General features: G+C 42.9%; 1 protein-coding gene across 1 annotated transcript in view; it reads left to right on the top strand.

The window, feature by feature from the left end:
• Positions 1 to 1313: 1313 nt before the first annotated feature.
• HGSNAT (heparan-alpha-glucosaminide N-acetyltransferase) overlaps positions 1314 to 20292 on the top strand; it is a 52372-nt gene continuing 33393 nt past the window's right edge. The window contains 6 exon segments of the mRNA XM_017879654.1: positions 1314 to 1440; positions 1443 to 1505; positions 1507 to 1546; positions 7566 to 7681; positions 18008 to 18144; positions 18356 to 18477. Coding sequence (XP_017735143.1) covers positions 1339 to 1440; positions 1443 to 1505; positions 1507 to 1546; positions 7566 to 7681; positions 18008 to 18144; positions 18356 to 18477 — 580 coding nt within the window. The 5' untranslated portion in view covers positions 1314 to 1338.

The raw sequence follows: 20292 nt of genomic DNA, 5'->3' as shown, positions 1-20292 counted from the left end.
CAGTTTGTCTCTTCTTGCCTTCAGGACATCGAACGGTCATGCAACTGGAGCCTTGGACCATGGACCCTTCTGCCGGGGACCCTTAGATAGGCCTCTGAGGGAGATCTGATTGCCATTTTCCCAAAACAGTGCCTCCTGTCAGCAGGAAACAGCTAAGATCTTTCTTTGTCCCTATCCTTATTTTAATGGCAGTTAGATGGACTTCTTTAGAAGGGGGAATGAGACAGCCAGATGGAAAGGGTTCCCTGGTAAAATTCCCACTGGTCTGTGCACTGCACTGGGGTGGAGCCACAGAAGTTCCCTCCTCAGTTTACAGCTGGGAGGAGCCTGGCCCTCTTCCTCCGTGGAATCTGGGATTTAATCTGTGAGGCGGGGAGCCTACAACTAGAACTCTGGCTCTGCTGAGTCCCTGTTCCCCTTTTTCTTCCTTTACACCCAATAAAACCCTGCCTTACCCTTCAAATGGTCTGAGAGCCTAATCTTTCCTGGCGTGTGACAAGGACCCCCACCATCTTTAGCTGAACTAAGGAAAGTCCCGCATCATTTTCATGTGTGCCTTTGTATTTTCATTACACATATGGATGTCCCTAAACAACATACATTATTGTTTTGCTTTATATAAGTTATTACAAAGGCATTCTGCAATTTGCATTTTCCCCAGCCTTGTGTTTTGAGATTCATCCATGTGGATGCGGGAAGCTGTAGAGCACTTCCCCTGCTGTGGGGCAGTTTGTTTTCTCGCTGGTGAACATTCAGCTTGTTGACAAGGTTTTGCAATTACAAACACGTCTGCTATAGGTATTACTGTACCCGTCCCTTATACCTGCGATAGCGTATCCCGGGATACAGCCTGGAACGGGTGTGCAGACTCCTCGGCCTGCTCCCTTACACTTTGTCAGCCTGGCCTGAGGCTCTTCCAAGAGATGGGGCCGCTTGGTGGCTTCTAAGTCGTGCCTCTCCCTCTGGGTAATAAACGCCTTGGGGACAGGGACTCTGCAGTCTTGCTTACTGAGGCGTTTTCCAAAACAGGGACCGAGGCTCTGACAACCGTGCGGAGGGTGGCCGGCGGGCGCAGGAGTTTGGCAGAATGCGGCTGGGGAAGGTGGGGCGGGGGAGAAAGGCTCCTAGCCTGCAGGGGCCTCTCTTCGGGCCGTTTCTCCTCCCGAGGACAAACACTCCCAACGCAGGGACGCAGAGCGTTGGTTTCTTTCTTGGCCAGCTCCCCCAGGGCAGGGCCTAGGATGGCCCGGTCCGGCCCCTGGGCTCCCCCGCCCGCGGCTCCCGAGCGCCTCCGCCTCCCGCGGTGACTCAGGCGGCGATGACGGCAGCGGAGGGGGCATGACGGGCGCGCCGGCGTCCGCGGCGGAGCCGCGCAGGCGGGTCGCGGCGGAGGCCAGGGGCGGCCGAGCGGGCGGCGGCATGAGCGGTGCGGGCCAGGGTTGCTGGCCGTGCTGCTGCTGGCCGCGTCCGTGCTGAGCGCCGCGCTGTGGCCCGCCGGCGGCTCGCGGCTCTTCGGAGCGCGATGCCCAGGCCGCGCCGCCACGAGGTGAGTGCACGCCTCCTACCGCCGCCCGGCTGGCTCCGAGCGCGGCGTCCCCTCCCCGGGGCGCCGCCCCTACCTCCGTGCGCGGCGCCGAGGGCTAGGCCCGGCCTGAACCGCTCCCAGGGCCCGGGCTGTTTCTGCGACTTCGCGGTACCACGCCCCAGACCGGAGGCCTGACTTCTGGCTGCTGCGGCCGGGCCCAGCGGAGGCGGGGGAGCGGGCGGTTCGGGCCGCGGCGGAGTGGCACCTGGGCGCCCAGGCGGCGCCCACCCCAGCAGAACCTGCGTCCCGGCGCCTTCGGTCTAAACAGAGGCCTCGGATCGGGACGCCGGGAACCCCCCACACTGGCAGCCAGGAGGCGGGCCAGCCAAGGACCGGGGCGCGGGGGGGGGCTCGGACTCCCCCTTCACCCAGTCCACTGTTCTCAGGGACTTAGAGCAGGGTCACTTCCCCGTGGGCCCAGCCCCCGAGGACGTGGCGCCGAAGCCGTGCGACCCAATTGGCTTCAGCGGGTGGGAAGCCCGGGGCCAGGACGCGCGTTTGCCCCGCGCTGGGGTTGAACCCGCGTAGATGTGCGGCGGGTGAGGAACCGCGGAGAAGGCGGTGGGGGCGCGGCCTGCATGCAGCCCGGTCCCCGGCGAGCCCTTCGCGCGTCTCCCGTCGGCGCGTTTTCCCTCCAGGGTGACCGGGAAGCCGCCGCCTCCGAGTCGGGGTGGCGGCCTGGGAGGGGCTGGGCTGGGCGCTTTTGCCCCGGGCCCCGGGCGCCTGTCCAGTGCGCTGGCTTAAGAGGCGCTCAGCTCAGCCCGTGATTGCACAACTGGCTTGCTCTCCGAACTCGCTAGGGAAAACGATGACAAATACAGATTCCAGGCCTCCATCTAGACCCTTGGACCGGGGAGCCCCAGGCCCTAGGAGGTCCTTCGCACACGCCCCTCCCAGAGGGGTCGGGCAAGCACCGCAAACCCCTTTGGGTAGAAGGGTCCACACCTGGGACGGACGGTGGGAATCACCTGCCTTTCTTTCCCCTTTCGCGCCCTTATCTTGTTCAGAATACTAAGTTTTAGTGTCTGTGTATGGAGTTCAAACGACCCCTCCTCCCCAGGCAGAAGCTGGAGGAGAAAGGCGTCATGAATTTTGGAAAAGCGGCTCAGCGGATTACATTTTGTGTGCTCCTTGATTCACCCAACCTGGATCTCCTGCGCTCCCCTCCTTTAAAATTGCAAGGACCCTGGGGAGGTTATGTAATCTGCCTGATCACAATTGTCAGGGACTGATGCCGCCGAACGCTCTTTGCATTTTAGCACCAGTATTAGCTTATCAAAGGGCACTTACTTTAGGTAGAGGTGATTTGTAAATAGTAATCACAGGTAGTGAGGGGAAGCTGCGTTGCGAACGCAAGGCTTTTCCCGCCGTTTGGAGCCCATGTTTGGGCTGCACAGCTTTCCTACTAAAACGTCATCATCTTCCTTCTTTTGAAAATTCAGCATTTACTTGAAAAAAAAAAAAAAAAAAAAGGAGACTATGTCTTTAAAAATATGCCCAGCAAAGATAACTCACGAGAAGAGAGCTAGACCAGAAATTAAATACTTGGAAAGGAAATAAAAGTGTAATACACGAGCAACACATTTATCCCCGCACTATTGGAAGGTGGTTTTATTTGGTTATTTGCCCACCAAGACTATGTGGACCAGAGGAGAGAGAAGGAATTAATTGTTCTTTTGTCGGTAACGCTCTGTGGGTATTGCCCTGGAATTTCTTAGGTCAGCTGCTGTGTGGGAAGGTGGCAGCTTTTTCTTGAAGCTGAACATCAAGCTCAGTTTCGAGGTCATATTTGATGGCTTAGTAATTGCGTCCTTTGGTCGTGTCTGTAAGTGATACAGACTGTTATTATTATTTTAAAACCACATTCAAATAATGCAAAGTAAAACAAAAAAGGTGTCAAAATCCGCTGGCTTTACTCTGACAGTCTCTAGCTGTGGTTCTCTAGTTGTGTTCCTCACCCTCGGCTGCACACTCGAATCCCTTTGGGAGGTTCGTTGTTTTTTGTGGGAAATTTAAAAACTCATGCTGATTGGGTAGAGATTCTAATTAGTCTGGAATGGGGCCAGGGCATTGGTAACTTTTGTTGTTTTTTTTAGAGCTTCCTGAGGTAATTCTGACATTCACTGAAGACTGAGCCCCTCTGCACATTCCCAAATAGCATAGTTAGTAACAATGACAATGAAGAGCTTTCCGCCTAAAATTCATGTGGATAATCTAAGTATAAAACAAGTACCTTATTCCGCTCACCACCAGAGGCTTAGAGAAACATGAGTACACACAGTACTTATTCCATCTACGACGGGATGATGATGTGTAGAGAAATTACGAAGGAAAAGCTCATGGCTTCATCGTCTCTTGGCCATGATCAAGTGTAGGAAAAAGTCTACAGAAAGTGACTAGAAATTTGAAAATGGAAGCCATTAAAACTGAAGAAGGGAAATGAAAACTTTTAAAACAATGATGACAAATTGACAAAGGATTTAATATTTTTGTCTGTAATGTAGAGAAGTTATGCAAATACCTCAGAAGGCGTCAGGGATTAAATAAAGGTGGTTAAATAAATAAATAATTCAAGAATTCATATGAAAGGCACATACTGATGGTAAACATTTGGAAAACATGTTCAAAACTAGTTAATCACAAGTTCAAAACTAAAATAATTAGGACGTGCCATTTTCTTTTCTTTTCTTTCTTTCTTTTTTTTTTTTTTGAGACAGAGTCTGGCTTTGTGGTCCAGGCTGGAGTGCGGTGGCGCCATCTCTGCTTACTGCAAGCTCTGCCTCCCGGGTTCACGCCATTCTCCTGCCTCAGCCTCCCGAGCAGCTGGGACTACAGGGGCGCCGCCACCACGCCCGGCTAATTTTTTGTATTTTTAGTAGAGACGGGGGTTTCACCGTGTTAGCCAAGATGATCTCGATCTCCTGACCTCGTGATCCGCCCACCTCGGCCTCCCAAAGTGCTGGGATTACAGGACGTGCCATTTTCTATCCACCAGGCTAACAAATGAGGGAAACATGGAAAAGGCTAATCAGGCTGGGCTGATAGGGAGGGATCTGTTGAGGCTCAGGAGACTGGTTAGCGGTTAGGTGCACAGTTAAACTGACCTCAGCTTAAATCCTGGCTGATAGTAGGTGACCTTCAGATGCCTCATCCCAGAATGGAGACACCAGGAGCTATTTCTTTTTCTTTTTTCTTTTTTCTTTTTTGAGACAGAGTCTCACTCTGTCCCCCAGGCTGGAGTGCAGTGGGGTGAACTCGGCTCACTGCAAACTCCGCCTCCCGGGTTCATGCCATTCTCCTGCCTCAGCCTCCCGAGTAGCTGGGACTACAGGCGCCTGCCACCACGCCCAGCTAATTTTTTTTTTTTTTTTTTTGTATTTTTTAGTAGAGAGGGCGTTTCACCGTGTTAGCCAGGATGGTCTCCATCTCCTGACCTTATGATCCGCCCGCCTGGGCCTCTCAAAGTGCTGGGATTACAGGCCTGAGCCACCACGCCCAACCCACCAGGAGCTATTTCACAGAGCTGTTGGGGCCTGGTGGTTCTTTGGTAAGTGTGGTTCTTTGTATTATCTGGGAGATCTCAGCCATCACAGTTGTCATTAGAAATCAGCACGACTAAATTGGAGAGAAATGTCGTAAAGCATATCAGAAGCTATTCAAAAGCCTGTTTTTGGTTAAAGATTTTACTCTTGGGCCCAGTGTGGTGGCTCACGCCTGTAGTTCTAACACTTTTGGGAGGTCAAGGTGGGCGAATCACTTGAGCCCAGGAGGTTGAGCCCAGCCTAGGTAACATGGTGAAACCCTGTGTCTACAAAAAAATACAAAAAAAAAAAAAATAGCTGGATGTGCTGGCATGCGCCTGTAGTCCCAACTACATGGGAGGCTGACGTGGGAAGATTGCTTGAGCCCAGGAGGTTGAGGCTGCAGTGGGCCACTACACTCCAGTCGGGGAGACAGAGTGAGACTCTGTCTCAAAAAAAAAAAAAAAAAAAATTAACTGGGTGTTCCGATCCTGAAGAGGCTCTGTTGACCTCTGCATTGGTTGGATGTGGCCTGGATCACTGTAATGTCCATGTGTTGAGCACTTGTTTTATTTCTGTGCCAGCCATTTCGTAGGTGATCAAGTTTAGCTTTCCCAATGGTCTCATGAAGCACATACTCTTAACCCTCAATTTATTGGTGAGGAACCTGAGGCAGGTTGGGGTTCAGATTCAAGTTTAAATTGAATTTATCCCACTATGTCATACTCCAGGTCCCAAACCTCACTTCCACTGAAAGCTTTCCAGGAGACCAAAGAACAGAAAAAATGATTGTGAAAGCTTTCTTTGGCCTAGAGAACAAAAAACTGTAGTGGATTATTAAGAGTTTTATACTGCAAGGCTTGTCTTCACTGAGAGCTAAATAAGGGTAAATTAAGATAAACTTAAAAATGAGGGATTGAGGCCCAACACAGTGGCTCATGCCTATAATCCCAGCACTTTGGGAGGCCGAGGCGGGCAGATCACGAGGTCAAGAGATCGAGACCGTCTTGGCCAACATGGTGAAACCCCGTCTCTACTAAAAATACAAAAATTAGCTGGGTTTGGTGGTAGTGTCTGTAGTCCCAGCTACTCGGGAGGCTGAGGCAGAAGAATGGCTTGAACCCGGGTGGTAGAGGTTGCAGTGAGCCGAGATCACGCCACTGCACTCCAGCCTGGGTGGCAGAGCAAGAGGGATTGAGTTGGCTACGTGAAGAATTCCTGATTCTGACATTCAAATGAGTGACTAGGGAGCCCAGAGGAAGCTTTCCCATTATAAAATAGAGAACCGAGTTCTTACCTTCCTCATTGTGTTATTAAGTAGTTCCCCATTTTTTTCTTTTGGGTAAATTTACTTAGAGGATAAATTAACTTCTCTTTTATATAATATCATATAAACGGCCAGTTGAAATGAACCACTTTGCTTTGACTTTGACAAGAGCAGTTCACTGTATTTTTCCTACCAAATTGGCACACATGATTTTAGAATGTGTGTCATCTTTCTGTCATCCTCAGAACATCATCTAGTGAACTGGTGAGCTGTGTGATGAGTGAATCCAGGAGCAGTGAGTTTCTCTGCCCTTCAGACTGAGGCTTGTTTTTTTTTTTTTTTTTTTTTGAGATAGAGTCTCGCTCTGTCGGGCAGGCTGGAGTGCAGTGGCCGGATCTCAGCTCACTGCAAGCTCCGCCTCCCAGGTTTTACACCATTCTCCTGCCTCAGCCTCCCGAGTAGCTGGGACTACAGGCACCCGCCACCTCGCCCAGCTAGAGGCTTGTCTTAAAACTGTCTCCTTACCCCTCTCCGATCTGCCATGGAAATTAGGAGATTCCAAACTCCAAAACAAAGTGATAGAAAGCAGCGCTTCTTAAACTTTCGAGGCATGTGCACCCCACCCCTGGGCCTTGCTAACCTGTCTGACTCAAGTGAGTTCTGCATTTCTAACAAGCTGCCTGGCTATAGTCGCAGCTGAATAACATGGTAGGGAAGAAAGCTTGAATTTCAGAGTCGTACAAATTGGGTTCATATCAGTGATTTCATTGAAAAACCGTGACCACAGACAGTTAGGTAATTCTTGAGAAGCTTAATTTATTCATCTGTAAAGGGGGGGAAATACCTAGCTCATGAGATTGTCATTATTGTGGGGAAACTACTAAATTCAGTACATGTCACATCTTAGCACTTGATGAATATAAGTTCCTCACATGATCCTTTGATGCACTAGATGTGAGTGCTGTTGACTGAATCCTCTTTTGTAATAGAGACATCTGTGCAAAAGGAGACCTACCTGCGTGTGTGTGCACAACAAAGTAATGTGTGGGAGACCACAGAAATCCCAGAGTGTAGGCTTTTGAGAAGCACTACTGGAAGCAACTGTTCACATGAATGTACTTTGTCTCTAACACATCTTTCGGGTGCCTTCTTTTTTTTTTTTTTTTTTTTAACTTTTCCTAATTTTTACCAGACTTAGACAAAAAAAGACATGTAGAGCTGAAGATGGATCAGGCTTTGCTACTCATCCATAATGAACTTCTTGGGGCCAACTTGACTGTCTACTGGAAATCTGAATGCTGTTATCACGTATGTATCATTTCACACTCAGTTCTGTTTGCTTTGGGGTTTGTTTGATATGATCCTTAATGCTTTCATATCTAAAGCCCTTCACAAGTTAATTTCAGTTTGCAGCTAAGGAAACAAAGAAGCTATATAAAGAATCAGAAGAAATACAGTCAGAGGAGGATGCCTAGGAATGCATAGCATCCATTTTTATCTTTTCATCTACCCATCCTTTAAAAAACCAGTTCTCAGGGATGAACAACCTTGATAGACTATGTTTTATTTTCCTCCTCTCTAGTGCAAAACCCTCTTGCTGGACCACAGAAGGAAGGAGTGGGACACCAGGGTATTCTCCAGGGGCCAGCAGAGTGGGCAGCCAGCAGGGAGGTGCAAGTTGAGGGAGTGGCAGTTATTCTGGGGCCCTGCCTCCCTGATGATAACAAATGCATTTTCTCTAAAGGTTTTACTCCTATTCTAGACCTTGTTGCTTTTAAGGATAAGGCTATTCTTTTATGTAAAATAAAATACTCTACTATGTAACCATAAAAAAAGAATGAAATCATGTTCTTTGCAGCAACATGGATGCAGTTGGAGGCCAATATCCTAAGTGAATTAACACAGGAACAGAAAGCCAAATACTGTATGTTCTCACTTCTAAGAGGAGCTAAGCATTGGGTACTCATGAACATAAAGGTGGGAACAGGAGACACTAGGGACTATTTGAGCTGCAGTACCCAAGCAGTACTGAAAAACTTGGGTACTACAGCTGAATAGTACCTATATGGCTGAAAAACTACCTACTGGATACTGTGCTCACCACCTGGGAGACAGGATCATTCATGTCCCAAACTGTAGTATCATGCAATATACCCATGTAACAAAACTGCACATGTGCCCCTGAATCTAAAATAAAAATTGAAATGATAAAATGTTTTTACTGGGTACAGTGGCTCACGCCTGTAATTCCAGCACTTTGGGAGACTGAGGCGGGTGGATCACCTGAGGTCTAATCCCAGCTACGTGGCAGGCTGAGGCAGGAGAATCACTTGAACCCGGGAGGTGGAGGTTGCAGTGAGCTGAGATCGCACCGTTGCACTCCAACCTGGGCAACAAAAGCAAAACTCTGTCTCAAAAAAAAAAAAAATTTATTGCCAAATTGAGAGCTTTATTATACCTGCCATCAGAGGATGAATTTTAATTTATATTGAGTGACTGTTTACTATAAATGCTTTAAAAAAACAAACGTAAAATCTCCAGTGTGGGCACCAGCTGAAAAGATGATGGAGCAATAGGTGATACCTTCTCTATTTGAATAAACCTACTGAAAGCTCTGTAAAGTAATATGAAACAAGAAAAAATCTATTAAGAAAAAGTAGCTTAAGACAAAGAAAAAATTTATTGGCCCACAAGAAGAACCTAAAAGAATCTTGAAAATAATCAACAATAGCTGAAATTAAAAAGTGACGAGAATCAGATACTTTAGTGAATGGGCAAAATGTCTTCTAAAAAGACTTAATAAGGGTCTAAAATCCACAGAAAAACAAGTTGAGCGGGGAAAAGACTGTTGTCAAGGTGTTAGGTGTAGGGCAAGTAAGACCGTTATTAGAATAAAACAAATAGGGTCACTGGAGTACAACAATGATGCTATGGACGAATTAAAGAATTAAAAAAGAGGCCGGGCGCCACTGTAATCCCAGCACTTTGGGAGGCCAAGGAGGGTGGATCACCTGAGGTCTGGAGTTCAAGACCAGCCTGGCCAACATGATGAAACCCCATCTCTACTAAAAAATACAAAAAATTAACCGGGCATGGTAGCAGGTGCCTGTAATCCCAGCTACTTGGGAGGCTGAGGCTGGAGAATCACTTGAACCTGGTGGGGGCGGAGGTTGCAGTGAGCTGAGATCGTGCCATTACACTCCAACCTGGGCAACAAGAGTGAAACTCCATCTCAAGAAAAAAAAAAGAAAGAATTAAAAAACAGGAAAACAGACCATGCACGGTGGCTCACTCTTATAATCCTAGCACTTTGGGAGGCCTAGGTGGGCAGATCATGAGGTCAGGAGTTTGAGACCAGCCTGGCCAGCATGGTGAAACCCCATCTCTACTAAAAATACAAAAATTAGCTGGGCACAGTGGTGTGTGCCTGTAATCCCAGCTACTTGGGAGGCTGAAGCAGGAGAATCGTTTAACCCCGGGAAGCAGAGGTGGCAGTGAGCTGAGATTGAGCCACTGCACTCCAGCCTGGGCGTCAGAGTGAGACTCTGTCTCAAAATAAATAAATAAATAAACAAACAAACAAACAGAAGAATTAACTACATGAGACTGTTTTAAGAAAAATATTGCTAATTTATTTAAAAGAATGGAGATAATTATGTCAGGAAAATGTATAAAGAAGTGACACAGGGTTTGTATTTAATCATACTAGTAAAAAATGTCCTATTATAGTAAAAAAGATTTTAGCTTGGAAACTGGAAAGACACTTAGGACCCTTTTAAGATTAACCGGAGACTGATAAAATTTGTCTAGATATAAACTTTGAACATAAATTTTGAACTTTAATGATAATTTGAAAAATTTTAAGCAGATGTAGGTTTTAGGAAACACAAGCATGTAAAAAAATGCAAATGATAATAACTTTGTATATTTGGTATACCAGATAATAAAAACCTGGGGCTGATGGAAGGATATCTTTAAGATATTTAAGGTGAAGATATGCCCAAGAGATCAGTTACTAGCTGAGTTGAAGAATTTCCTGTTCTGTTTCCTTCTTTATCTTGCTTCCTTAAAGTAGAAAGACCTTTTATTTTATTTATTTATTTATTTTAAGACGGAGTCTTGCTGTGCCGTCCAGGCTGGATGGCAGTGGCATGATCTTGGCTCATGGCAACCTCCACCTCCTGGGTTCAAGTGATTCTCCTGCCTCGCCCCCCGAGTAGCTGGGATTACAGGCATCTGTCACCGCACCTGATAATTTTGTATTTTTAGTAGAGACAGGGTTTCGCCGTTTTGGCCAGGCTGGTCCTGAACTCCTGACCTTGTGATCTGCCTGCCTTGGCCTCCCAAAGTGCTGGGATTACCGACGTGAGCCACCGTGCCTGGCTAGCATTTAGTTTTTATAAGTAAGATGTTCTCAGTATGGTAAACAGTTAATGTTTCTGTATCTTTAAAATATTACTAAAAAAAGAAGACTGAGCCATGTGAGGTAGTTCACACTTGTAATCCCAGCACTTTGGGAGGCCAAGGCGAGATGATCATTTGAGGTAGGAGTTTGGGACCAGCTTGGGCAACAAAGTAAGATCTCATCTCTTTAAAAAAAAAAAAAAAGAAAAAAGAAACAAGACTGTACAATGTGGAAAATACGTAAAAAAGAGAAGATATTGTGAATATTTAAAATTGCTTTTGAAAAGAGAAGAGCTATACATACATACATTGGTAAATAAAGTATTAAAAACTAAAATATATTATTGCACTCATAAAGAATACAATGAAAACTTGTACTTTTTGATGAAGTAGATGTTAGAATAAAAGGGCTAGTTAAGCATTTGCATAAATAGTAAATACTAATACTAAAATATGAACACCCTAAATAAAAAGGCACCAAATTTATGTGGGTCCCCAAAGTACATCAGAAATAATAGTAGCAACTAATAATACAAAGCAAAGTCGTAGTAGAGACAAATGATAAGATACTCTTATCAGGGCAAACATTTGAAGGTTTCATCATAGAGCTGGTGAACTGAGCTGAACAATGTCAGGGAGTGAGGTGGTTAAGAGCTTGGATTCTGCAGTCCGAGTGTCTGGTTTGAATCCCACCACTGTCACTTGTGTTACTTTGGGTATGGGAGTTATTACCTTCTCTCTGCTTCTCTTCCCCTGTGAAGCTGGAAAAATAATGGAACCTGCCCCTGAGCTCCCTGGGAGCGTTTCGTGACTGAGTGCCTGTAAGCTGAAGCAGAGCGAGACCTCTGCATGTGTCAGTATTACTGGCAATAGACATAAGTAACATATGTGGCAGAAATTAAATGAAAAAAGTAGATAAATTCAAATTCAAAAATTCCTGTATATATTTGTTTCACAAAACACTCATCCTATGTTAAGTCAAAAGAGACTGAATAAATTTTAAAAAGCAGGGATTATATATATATTCTACCTCATACCTCTGCACAACAAAGAAACAAACTAATAAGGGTTGTAATATAAATACGAGCGTTTCTTAGAAAATCTTTAAATCAGGCCAAAGCAATTCCTGTGAAAAAACGCATGTAAATGTTCATAATAATAAAGATGATGGTAATAGAAATTGCAGCTACTGTTTTCCTGAGGACTTGTTCAGTATTTTAGGTCTGTCTCATTTAACTTACAACACTCCAATGGAGAGATTCTATGCAGGAGAGAGGATTTGCTGGAGATACTGAAATTAAGAAAAATAAAGTGACATTTTTTGGGTTACCTAGCTGTTAGGTGGCAGAGCTACAATTCACCCCTGCTTGTAGCTTTGGAGGTTGGTCTTTATGTTAATCGGAAAGAAAAGGGGAGGCTGGACGCAGTAGTTCATACCTGTAATCCCAGCACTTTGGGAGGCCCAGGTGGACAGATCACTTGAAGGTTAGGAGTTTGAGACCAGCCTGACTAACATGGTGAAACCCCGTCTCTACTAAAAATACAGAAATTAGCTGGGCATGGTGGTGGGCGCTTGTAGTCCCATTTACTTGGGAGGCTGAGGCAGGAGAATCACTTGAACCTGGGAAGCGGAGGTTGTAGTGAGCTGAGAGCACACCACTGCACTCCACCCTGGGTGACAGAGTGAGAGTCCATCTCAAAAAAGAAAAGGGGAAATGCAAAGCTATTCAGTAGGGATCTCAAGGTTTTTGAAAGCAAACAGTGTAATCTTCCAAACAAAAAGGAAAAGAAGCAATAATATTAATAAATACATAAGCTAGAAAATGAGCCGAATCGAAGTAAGAACAAGCTGAGAAATGATTTTTTTGTTTTTGAGGCAGAGTCTTGCTCTGTAGCCCAGGTTGGAGTGCAGTGGTGTATGATCATGACTCACTGCACTCTCAAACTCCTGGGCTCAAGAAATCCTGCTTCAGCCTCCCAAGTAGCTAGGACTACAGGCATGGGCCATGACACTTAGCTAATTTTTTATTTAAAAATCTTTTGTGGAGACAGGGTCTTGCTGTGTTGCTCAAACTGATTTGGAACTCCTGGCCTCAAGTGATTCTCCTGTCTTGGCCTCCCAAAGTGCTAGAATTACAGGCATGAACCACAGATCTGGCTGAAAATGATACATTTTAATGAGAAAAATACAGGTTAAATGGAGAGATAGCCAATAAGCATTGATATCAAGACTAAACAGGAAAAATGACAGTGTTTCCCAAGTTAATTCATATACTTAACACAATTGCTGTTAATATGTAAATAGAATCCGTTATGTAGTCTATATAAATAATTTCAAAATTCATATGGAAAAGTAAATGAGTCAGAGGATCAAAAGATGGCCCAAATTGGTCCAAGTATTGTGGGCTATTGTTAAGCTGATTTGACATTGTCTCCCCCAACAACCATGCTTGACTAGCTTAAAAGAAAAAAAAAAATGGCCCAAAAGGAGATTGGGCAATGTGGAGACTTGCTGTATTAGGTAAGATATATTGTGAGGCCATAATTGTTTATGTAGCCAAAAAAGAGAAATGAAGACTAACAGACCAATGTAAGTGTGAGAAGCAGAATCTAATTTATGTAAGAACCTAGAGTATTATAACTAAGACCATGGGGAAAGGTATTTAAAATTACTGTATACCATGTATCAAGTACTCCAAGAGGATTCCAGTTAAAACATAAATGCACAAACTGAAAAAAATTTTAAAAGGCAGAATAGATTTTTAAAAAGTTTTATTTTTTTAATTGACACAATAATTGTACATATTTATGGGGTACAGTATCTCGAACTGCTGAGCTCAAGTGATCCCCCTGCCTCATCCTCCCTGAGTGCTAGGATTACAGGTGTGAGCCACCACGCCCAGCCAATGTACATGTTGGGTAATATCAAGTTAGGGTAGTTAACATTTCCATCACCAAAACACTTGTCATTTCTTTGTGGTGAGATGGTTCAAAATCATCTCTTCGTCTATTTTGCAATATACATTACATTATTGTTAACTGTAGTCACCCTACTGTGCCATATGTCACCAGAACTGATCCCATTCTAACTGTGACTTTACACCTGTTGACCAACCTCCCCATCTCCTCTTCCCTACTAACCTCTATTTACTTTCTACTTCTGTGAGGTCACATTTTTAGCTTTTGCATGCAAATGAGATCATGTGGTATTTGTCTTTCTGTGTCTGGCTTATTTCACTTAACATAATGTCCATTAGGCTTATCCATGTTGCTGCAAATGAGAGGATTTTATTCTTTTTTTATAGCTGAATAGTATTCCTCTGTGAATATATAGCACATTTCTTTGTCCATTCATCAGTTGATGGATAGTTAGGTTGATTCCATTTCTTAGCTATTATGAATAGTGCTGTAGTAAACATGGGAGTACAAATATCTCTTTGACAAACTGATTTTCTTTCTTTTGGATGTATACCCAATAGTGAGATTGTTGGATGATGTGGTAGTTCTATTTTAATTTTTAGGAACCTTCATATTGTTTCCCATAATGGCTGTACTAATTTACATTCCCAACAACAGTGTGTAAGAGTACCCCTTTCTCCACATCCTTGCCAGCATGTGTTGTTTTTTGTCGTTTTGATTGTACCCAATCTAAATAACTGAGTTGAGGTGATATCTTATTGTGGTTTTGATTTACATTTCCCTGATTATTAGTGATGTGCATTTTTCATATACCTGTTGGGATTTTTGTATCTTCTTTTTTTCCCCTGATATATATATATATAGTTATATATGTCTTTTGAGAAATACCTACTTTGATTTATTGTCCATTTAAAAAATGAGTTTTTTTTGCTATTGAGGTATTTGAGTTCCTTATATATTCTGTCAGGTGAGTAGTGTGTGAATATTTTCTCCCATTCTATAGCTTGTTTCTTCATTCTGTGGATTGATTCTTTCACTGTGCAGAGGCTTTTTTACTTTAATCCCATTTGTCTAGATTTGCTTTTGTTACCTATGCACCAATGTCATGCAGTGTTTCCCCTATGTTTACTTATAGTAGTTTCATAGTTGCAGGTCTTACATTTAAGCTTTTAATCCATTTTGAGTTGGTTTGTGAAAGATATGAGAGATAGGGGTCTAGTTTCTTTCTTCTACATGTAAATATCCAGTTTCCCAGCACCATTTATTGAAGAGACTGTCCTTTCCTCAATGTGTACCCTTTTGTTTTTTTTTTTTTGGAGATGGAGTTTTGCTCTTTTTGCCCAGGCTGGAGTGCAATGGTGCAATCTCCGCTTACTGCTTACTGCGGCCTCCGCCTTCTGGGTTCAAGTGATTCTCCTGCCTCAGCCTCCTGAGTAGCTGGGATCACAGACACCCACCGCCATGCCTGGCTAATTTTGTATTTTTAGTAGAGATGGGGTTTTACCACGTTGGCCAGGCTGGTCTTGAATTCCTGACCTCAGGTGATTTGCCAGCCTTGGCCTCCTAAAGTGCTGGGGTTACAGGCGTGAGCCACTGTGCCTGGCCATCTACTTTTTTGATGTAGGCATTTATTGCCATAAACTTCCCTCTTAGAACTGGTTTTGCTGTATTTCATAGGTTTTGGAATGTTGTGTTTCCATTTTCATATGGAAGCAACATTTTTAGTTTTAAATTTCTTTTTACATTTTCTCAAGAAAATTTTAAATTTCTTTTTAAATTTTTTCTTTTCTGAGATGGAGTCTTGCTCTTTCACCCAGGCTGGAGAGAAGTGGCGTCATCTCAACTCACTGCAGCCTCCACTCCCTGGATTCAAGTGAGTCTCCTGCCTCAGCCTCCCGAGCAACTGGGATTATAGGTGCCCACCACCATGCCCAGCTAATTAAAAAAATTTTTTCGTTGACCCCTTGGTTATTCAGGAATATGTTGTTTAATTTTCATGGATTTGTACAGTTTCCAAAGTTCCTCCTCTTACTGATTTTTAGTTTTATTCCATTGTGGTCAGAAAAGATAATTGATATGATTTTGATTTTTAAAATTTGTTTAGACTTGTTTGCTCCCTTTAGGTCTATTAATAATTGCTTTATATATTTAGTTGTTCTAATGTTGGGTGCATATATAACTGTTACATCTTCCTGCTGTATTCATCATTTTATAATATGGCCTTTTATTTAATGGCCTTCTTTTCTCTTTTACAGTTTTGGCTTAAAGTCTATGTCTTTCGTATTAGTACAGCTACTCTTGCCCTTTTTTTGTTTCCGTTTGCATAGAATACCTTTTTCCACCCCTTTTCTTTGAGTCTGTGTGTTCTTACAGTTGAAGGGAGTCTCTTGTAGGCAGCATATGGTTGGGTCTTTTTTTTTTTTTAAATCCATTCAGCTATTCTATGTCAGCAGAATACATTTTTGAATTAATGAAGCAATGGAAGAAATAGCAAGCCACATTAGTATGGCTATATTAAACATTTTAAATTTATAATTGAAAACATAATATAGCAGGATGAGACAGAAAGCATTAGAATGGAGAAATATTTGAGAGGTTTAAAAGTTTAATATTATAGTATATTAGGACATATTTCTAAGATTATGTCAAGGGAACTTAGTATGTAAACAGTGGTTCACACCGTAGGAAACAAAATAACAAAATTATTGAATTATTTAATTTATGATCATTTAAAAATATAATCAATGCTATGATATAAATAGTAACTGAACAAAAAATGATTTTAAAATCCTAGTAAAGCTGGTGAGAAATAAATATATTGCTTTAATTAGATTTGTTTAACTAATATTTGGTCATTTGTAACGGACCTATTAAAATGACAAATTTTTTTTTTTTTGAGATGGAGTACAGAGTCTCGCTCTGTTGCCCAGGCTGGAGTGCAGTGGCGCAATCTCAGTTCACTGCAAGCTCTGCCTCCTGGGTTCACACCATTCTCCTGCCTCAGCCTCCTGAGTAGCTGGGATTACAGGCACCCGCCACCACGCCTGGCTAATTTTTTGTATTTTTAGCAGAGACGGGATTTCACCGTGGTCTCGATCTCCTGACCTTGTGATCCACCCGCATCGGCCTCCCAAAGTGCTGGGATTACAGGTGTGAGCCACTGTACCCAGCCTAAAATGACTACTTTTTATCCAGTAATCTTACCCTTAGAAATTTACCTTAGAGAAATAATTGAAAAGAATAAGAACTTTGGCCAGGCGTGGTGGCTCATGCCTGTAATCCCAGCACTTTGGGAGGCTGAGGCAGGTGCATTGCCTGAGTTCAGGAGTTTGAGATGAGCCTGGGCGACATGGCAAAACCCCCGTCTCCACCAAAAAGTACAAAAAATTAGCTGGGCGTAGTGATGCATGCCTGTGGTCCCAGCTACTTGGGAGGCTGAGGTGGGAGAATTGCTTGAGCCTGGGAGGTGAAGGTTGCAGTGAGCTGAGATCATGCCACTGGACTCCAACCTGGGTGACAGAGTGAGACCCTATCTCAAAACAAAAACAAAACAAAACAAAAAAGTAATAATAACCTGATATGTAGGTCTTTTAAAACACATAATTTATATAGCGAAAACAATAAATAGATTTAAAAGGCTTTGAAGCCAGCCTAAATACTCAAAAGTATTTGATGGGCTATAGTACATATATTAAGTTACAAATATGCAAATTAGATAAAATCATGGAAACAATATTAAATAAAACAACAGAATGCAAGACTTAATGTATGCTCTACTTATTAATTTTTGAAGTTTACCTGTGAAGATTGTACAATTCCATAGTGACACAGTGATTTTTTTTTTTTTTTTTTGAGATGGAGTCTTGCTCTGTTGCCAGGCTAGAGTGCAGTGGTGCGATCTCGGCTCACTGCAACCTCCAACTCCCTGGTTCAAGCAATTCTCCTGCCTCAGCCTCCCGAGTAGCTGGGATTACAGGCATGTGCCACCATGTCCGGCTAATTTTTGTATTTTTTAGTAGAGACGGAGTTTCACTATGTTGGCCAGGGTGGTCTTGATTTCCTTGACCTCCTGATCCACCTGCTTCAGCCTCCCCAAAGTGCTGGGGTTACAGACGTGAGCCACGGCACCCAGTCCAGTCATTGTTTTAATACAAAATAGTAGATAAATTTAAAGTATTGAAATTTAGAGGTTTTTTTACATGTATGAAGGAAAAGTCATGCCAGGATCTCCAGTTGGATATTTATGTCCTCCAACAATCAACAGATGTTGAAAAACCCCTGGCGGTTGACCTGTTGTGCTTTTATTTACAGTGCTTGTTTCAGGTGCTGGTAAACGTTCCTCAGAGTCCAAAAGCGGGGAAGCCTAGCGTTGCAGCCGCCTCTGTCAGCACCCAGCACAGATCTATCCTGCAGCTGAACGACACCTTGGAAGAGAAAGAAGTTTGTAGGTTTGTGCCTACTTTGTTGTGATCTAAGTGAAGTCTGAATTTTTTCTTTTTCTATTTTGGATTTAGCTTTTTTTCTCTTTACAATATTTTTCTTTATCTTTTCTGATCTCTACCCAGGAACATGTATTATTCTGCCTTCATGACATTAGCAAAATCTAACTTCTTATTTTCTAATTTAACCATTTGTGTTAATTTTACCTAATCTTTGTAGACTGGAATACAGATTTGGAGAATTTGGAAACTATTCTCTCTTGGTAAAGAACATCCATAATGGAGTTAGTGAAATTGCCTGTGACCTGGCTGTGAACGAGGATCCAGTTGATAGTAACCTTCGTACGTATATGTTCTCTGCTGATTTTCACATTTGCATTTTCAGAGGTTTCAGTTTTTGAGTACTGTTTGTAAAGCAAAGCAGTCCATGACACTTTCTGTAATTGAAAACCTAAATCTTAGATCATTGATGAGCATCTCTCCCCTGCAAAAAATCCACATAAATTATAGGTTATTTATCCCACTTAGTTATGGTATATTTATAATATGTTTATTGTATTATTTGTATATAATAATAAAATTGTGTGACATTAAAAAATTATTTATTGGCCTGGCATGGTGGCTCATGCTTGTAATCCCAGCACTTTGGGAGGCCAAGGCAGGCAGCTCACTCAAGCTCACAAGTTTGAGACGAGCCTGGGTGACGTGGTGAAACCCCATCTCTATAAAAAATACAAAAATTAGCTGGGCCTGGTGGTGCATGCCTGTAGTCCCAGCTACTTGGGAGGCTGAGGTGGGAGGATGACTTGATCCTGGGAGGTGGAGGTTGCAATGAGTCAAGATTGTACCACTGCACTCCAGCCTGGGTGATAGAGCCAGACCTTGTCTCAAAAAAAAAATTATATAATATATCAATATATTCTCATAGTTTTTAGTTTAATTTTGAAGCATTAATAAGCCAAAAAAGTTAATGCAGTGGAAAGAAACTAGAAATAGGGTAATCGACTGTCAAATATCTCTCCTTGTTTTAGGAGCGAGGGTATAGTGTTTCCTGTATGTCTTCCGCTGACAGTCCAGAGGTCCTCTTAGGTTAAGGAGGGACCGTTCATTGTCTAATAACCCCAATGAAGAAAATCTGCCATTCGGAGCTCCCCATTAGGTAACAATGTATGTGCTGCCTTTCAAAAGGCAGTAACAAATCCCTACAGCATGAACAAGTGCTGTTCACAGGGAAGCTATTAAAGACTGTGAGGTTATATCAAAAGAATGCAGGGACCAATATGAAAGGGCCAATGTAGGACAATTTAAGCATTAAGAAGAGTAATATATGTAATTGAAGAAATATAATGAATGTATAAAAACCATGAGGTCGTATGAAACTAAAATGAGCAAGGCCTGCCTTCCCAAACAAAACAAAAACAATGCTTTGTCTTTATAGGTAATCAGAGCACCTGATGTTAACTAAGGTGATTTAAAACTCAGTTGAAAGGAGAGATTTAAGCATTTATTTTGCCTGTTTTTAACTGTAATTCAGGGTAACAAAATAGTCCCTGTTGAGGGAAAATTCTGTGGAGAAGAATTCCAGGTAATAAATACAGCAAAAGGGCAGGATATATTGCAACCCCTAATGAAGTAAGTGATTCAGGCATATACCATATGAGTGGATGAAACCACAAAGTGAAGAGGAATTTTTACCAGCTGAACACATCCACCAGTCATGGGGCAACTGCAGCAGGTGCACTTTCAGTGTTGGCCAGGAAGTTATTGTTAATTTCATATGACATTGTGGTTATATAACAAAAGGCCCTTTTCAAAGGTATTTTTAGTTTTGAAATAGTTTTAGATTTGTAGAAGTGTTGCAAAAAGAGTTCCCAAATATCCCTCACCTAGCTTCCCCTGAACTGTAAAATCACAGCATAATTATCCCACATACAATTACCGAAACCAGGAACTTAACATTGTTCTTAACATTTAACTTAATATTGATACAGTACTGATCGGGATTATTTTAATTTCTCTAAATGTTCTTTTCAATATCCTTCTCCAGTGCTGAATTTGATGTAGGATCCCACACTGCATTTAGCTTTCAGATCTCCTTCGTCTCCTCTAGTCTAGGACAGTTCCTCAGTCTTTTTTTTTTTTTTTTTTTTTTTTTTT

The sequence above is a fragment of the Rhinopithecus bieti genome, unplaced genomic scaffold (assembly GCF_001698545.2).
Source record: "Rhinopithecus bieti isolate Rb0 unplaced genomic scaffold, ASM169854v2 scaffold_12127, whole genome shotgun sequence".
In the NCBI taxonomy this organism is placed as follows: Eukaryota; Metazoa; Chordata; class Mammalia; order Primates; family Cercopithecidae; genus Rhinopithecus; species Rhinopithecus bieti.
This window is presented reverse-complemented; position numbering and strand designations above follow the sequence as displayed.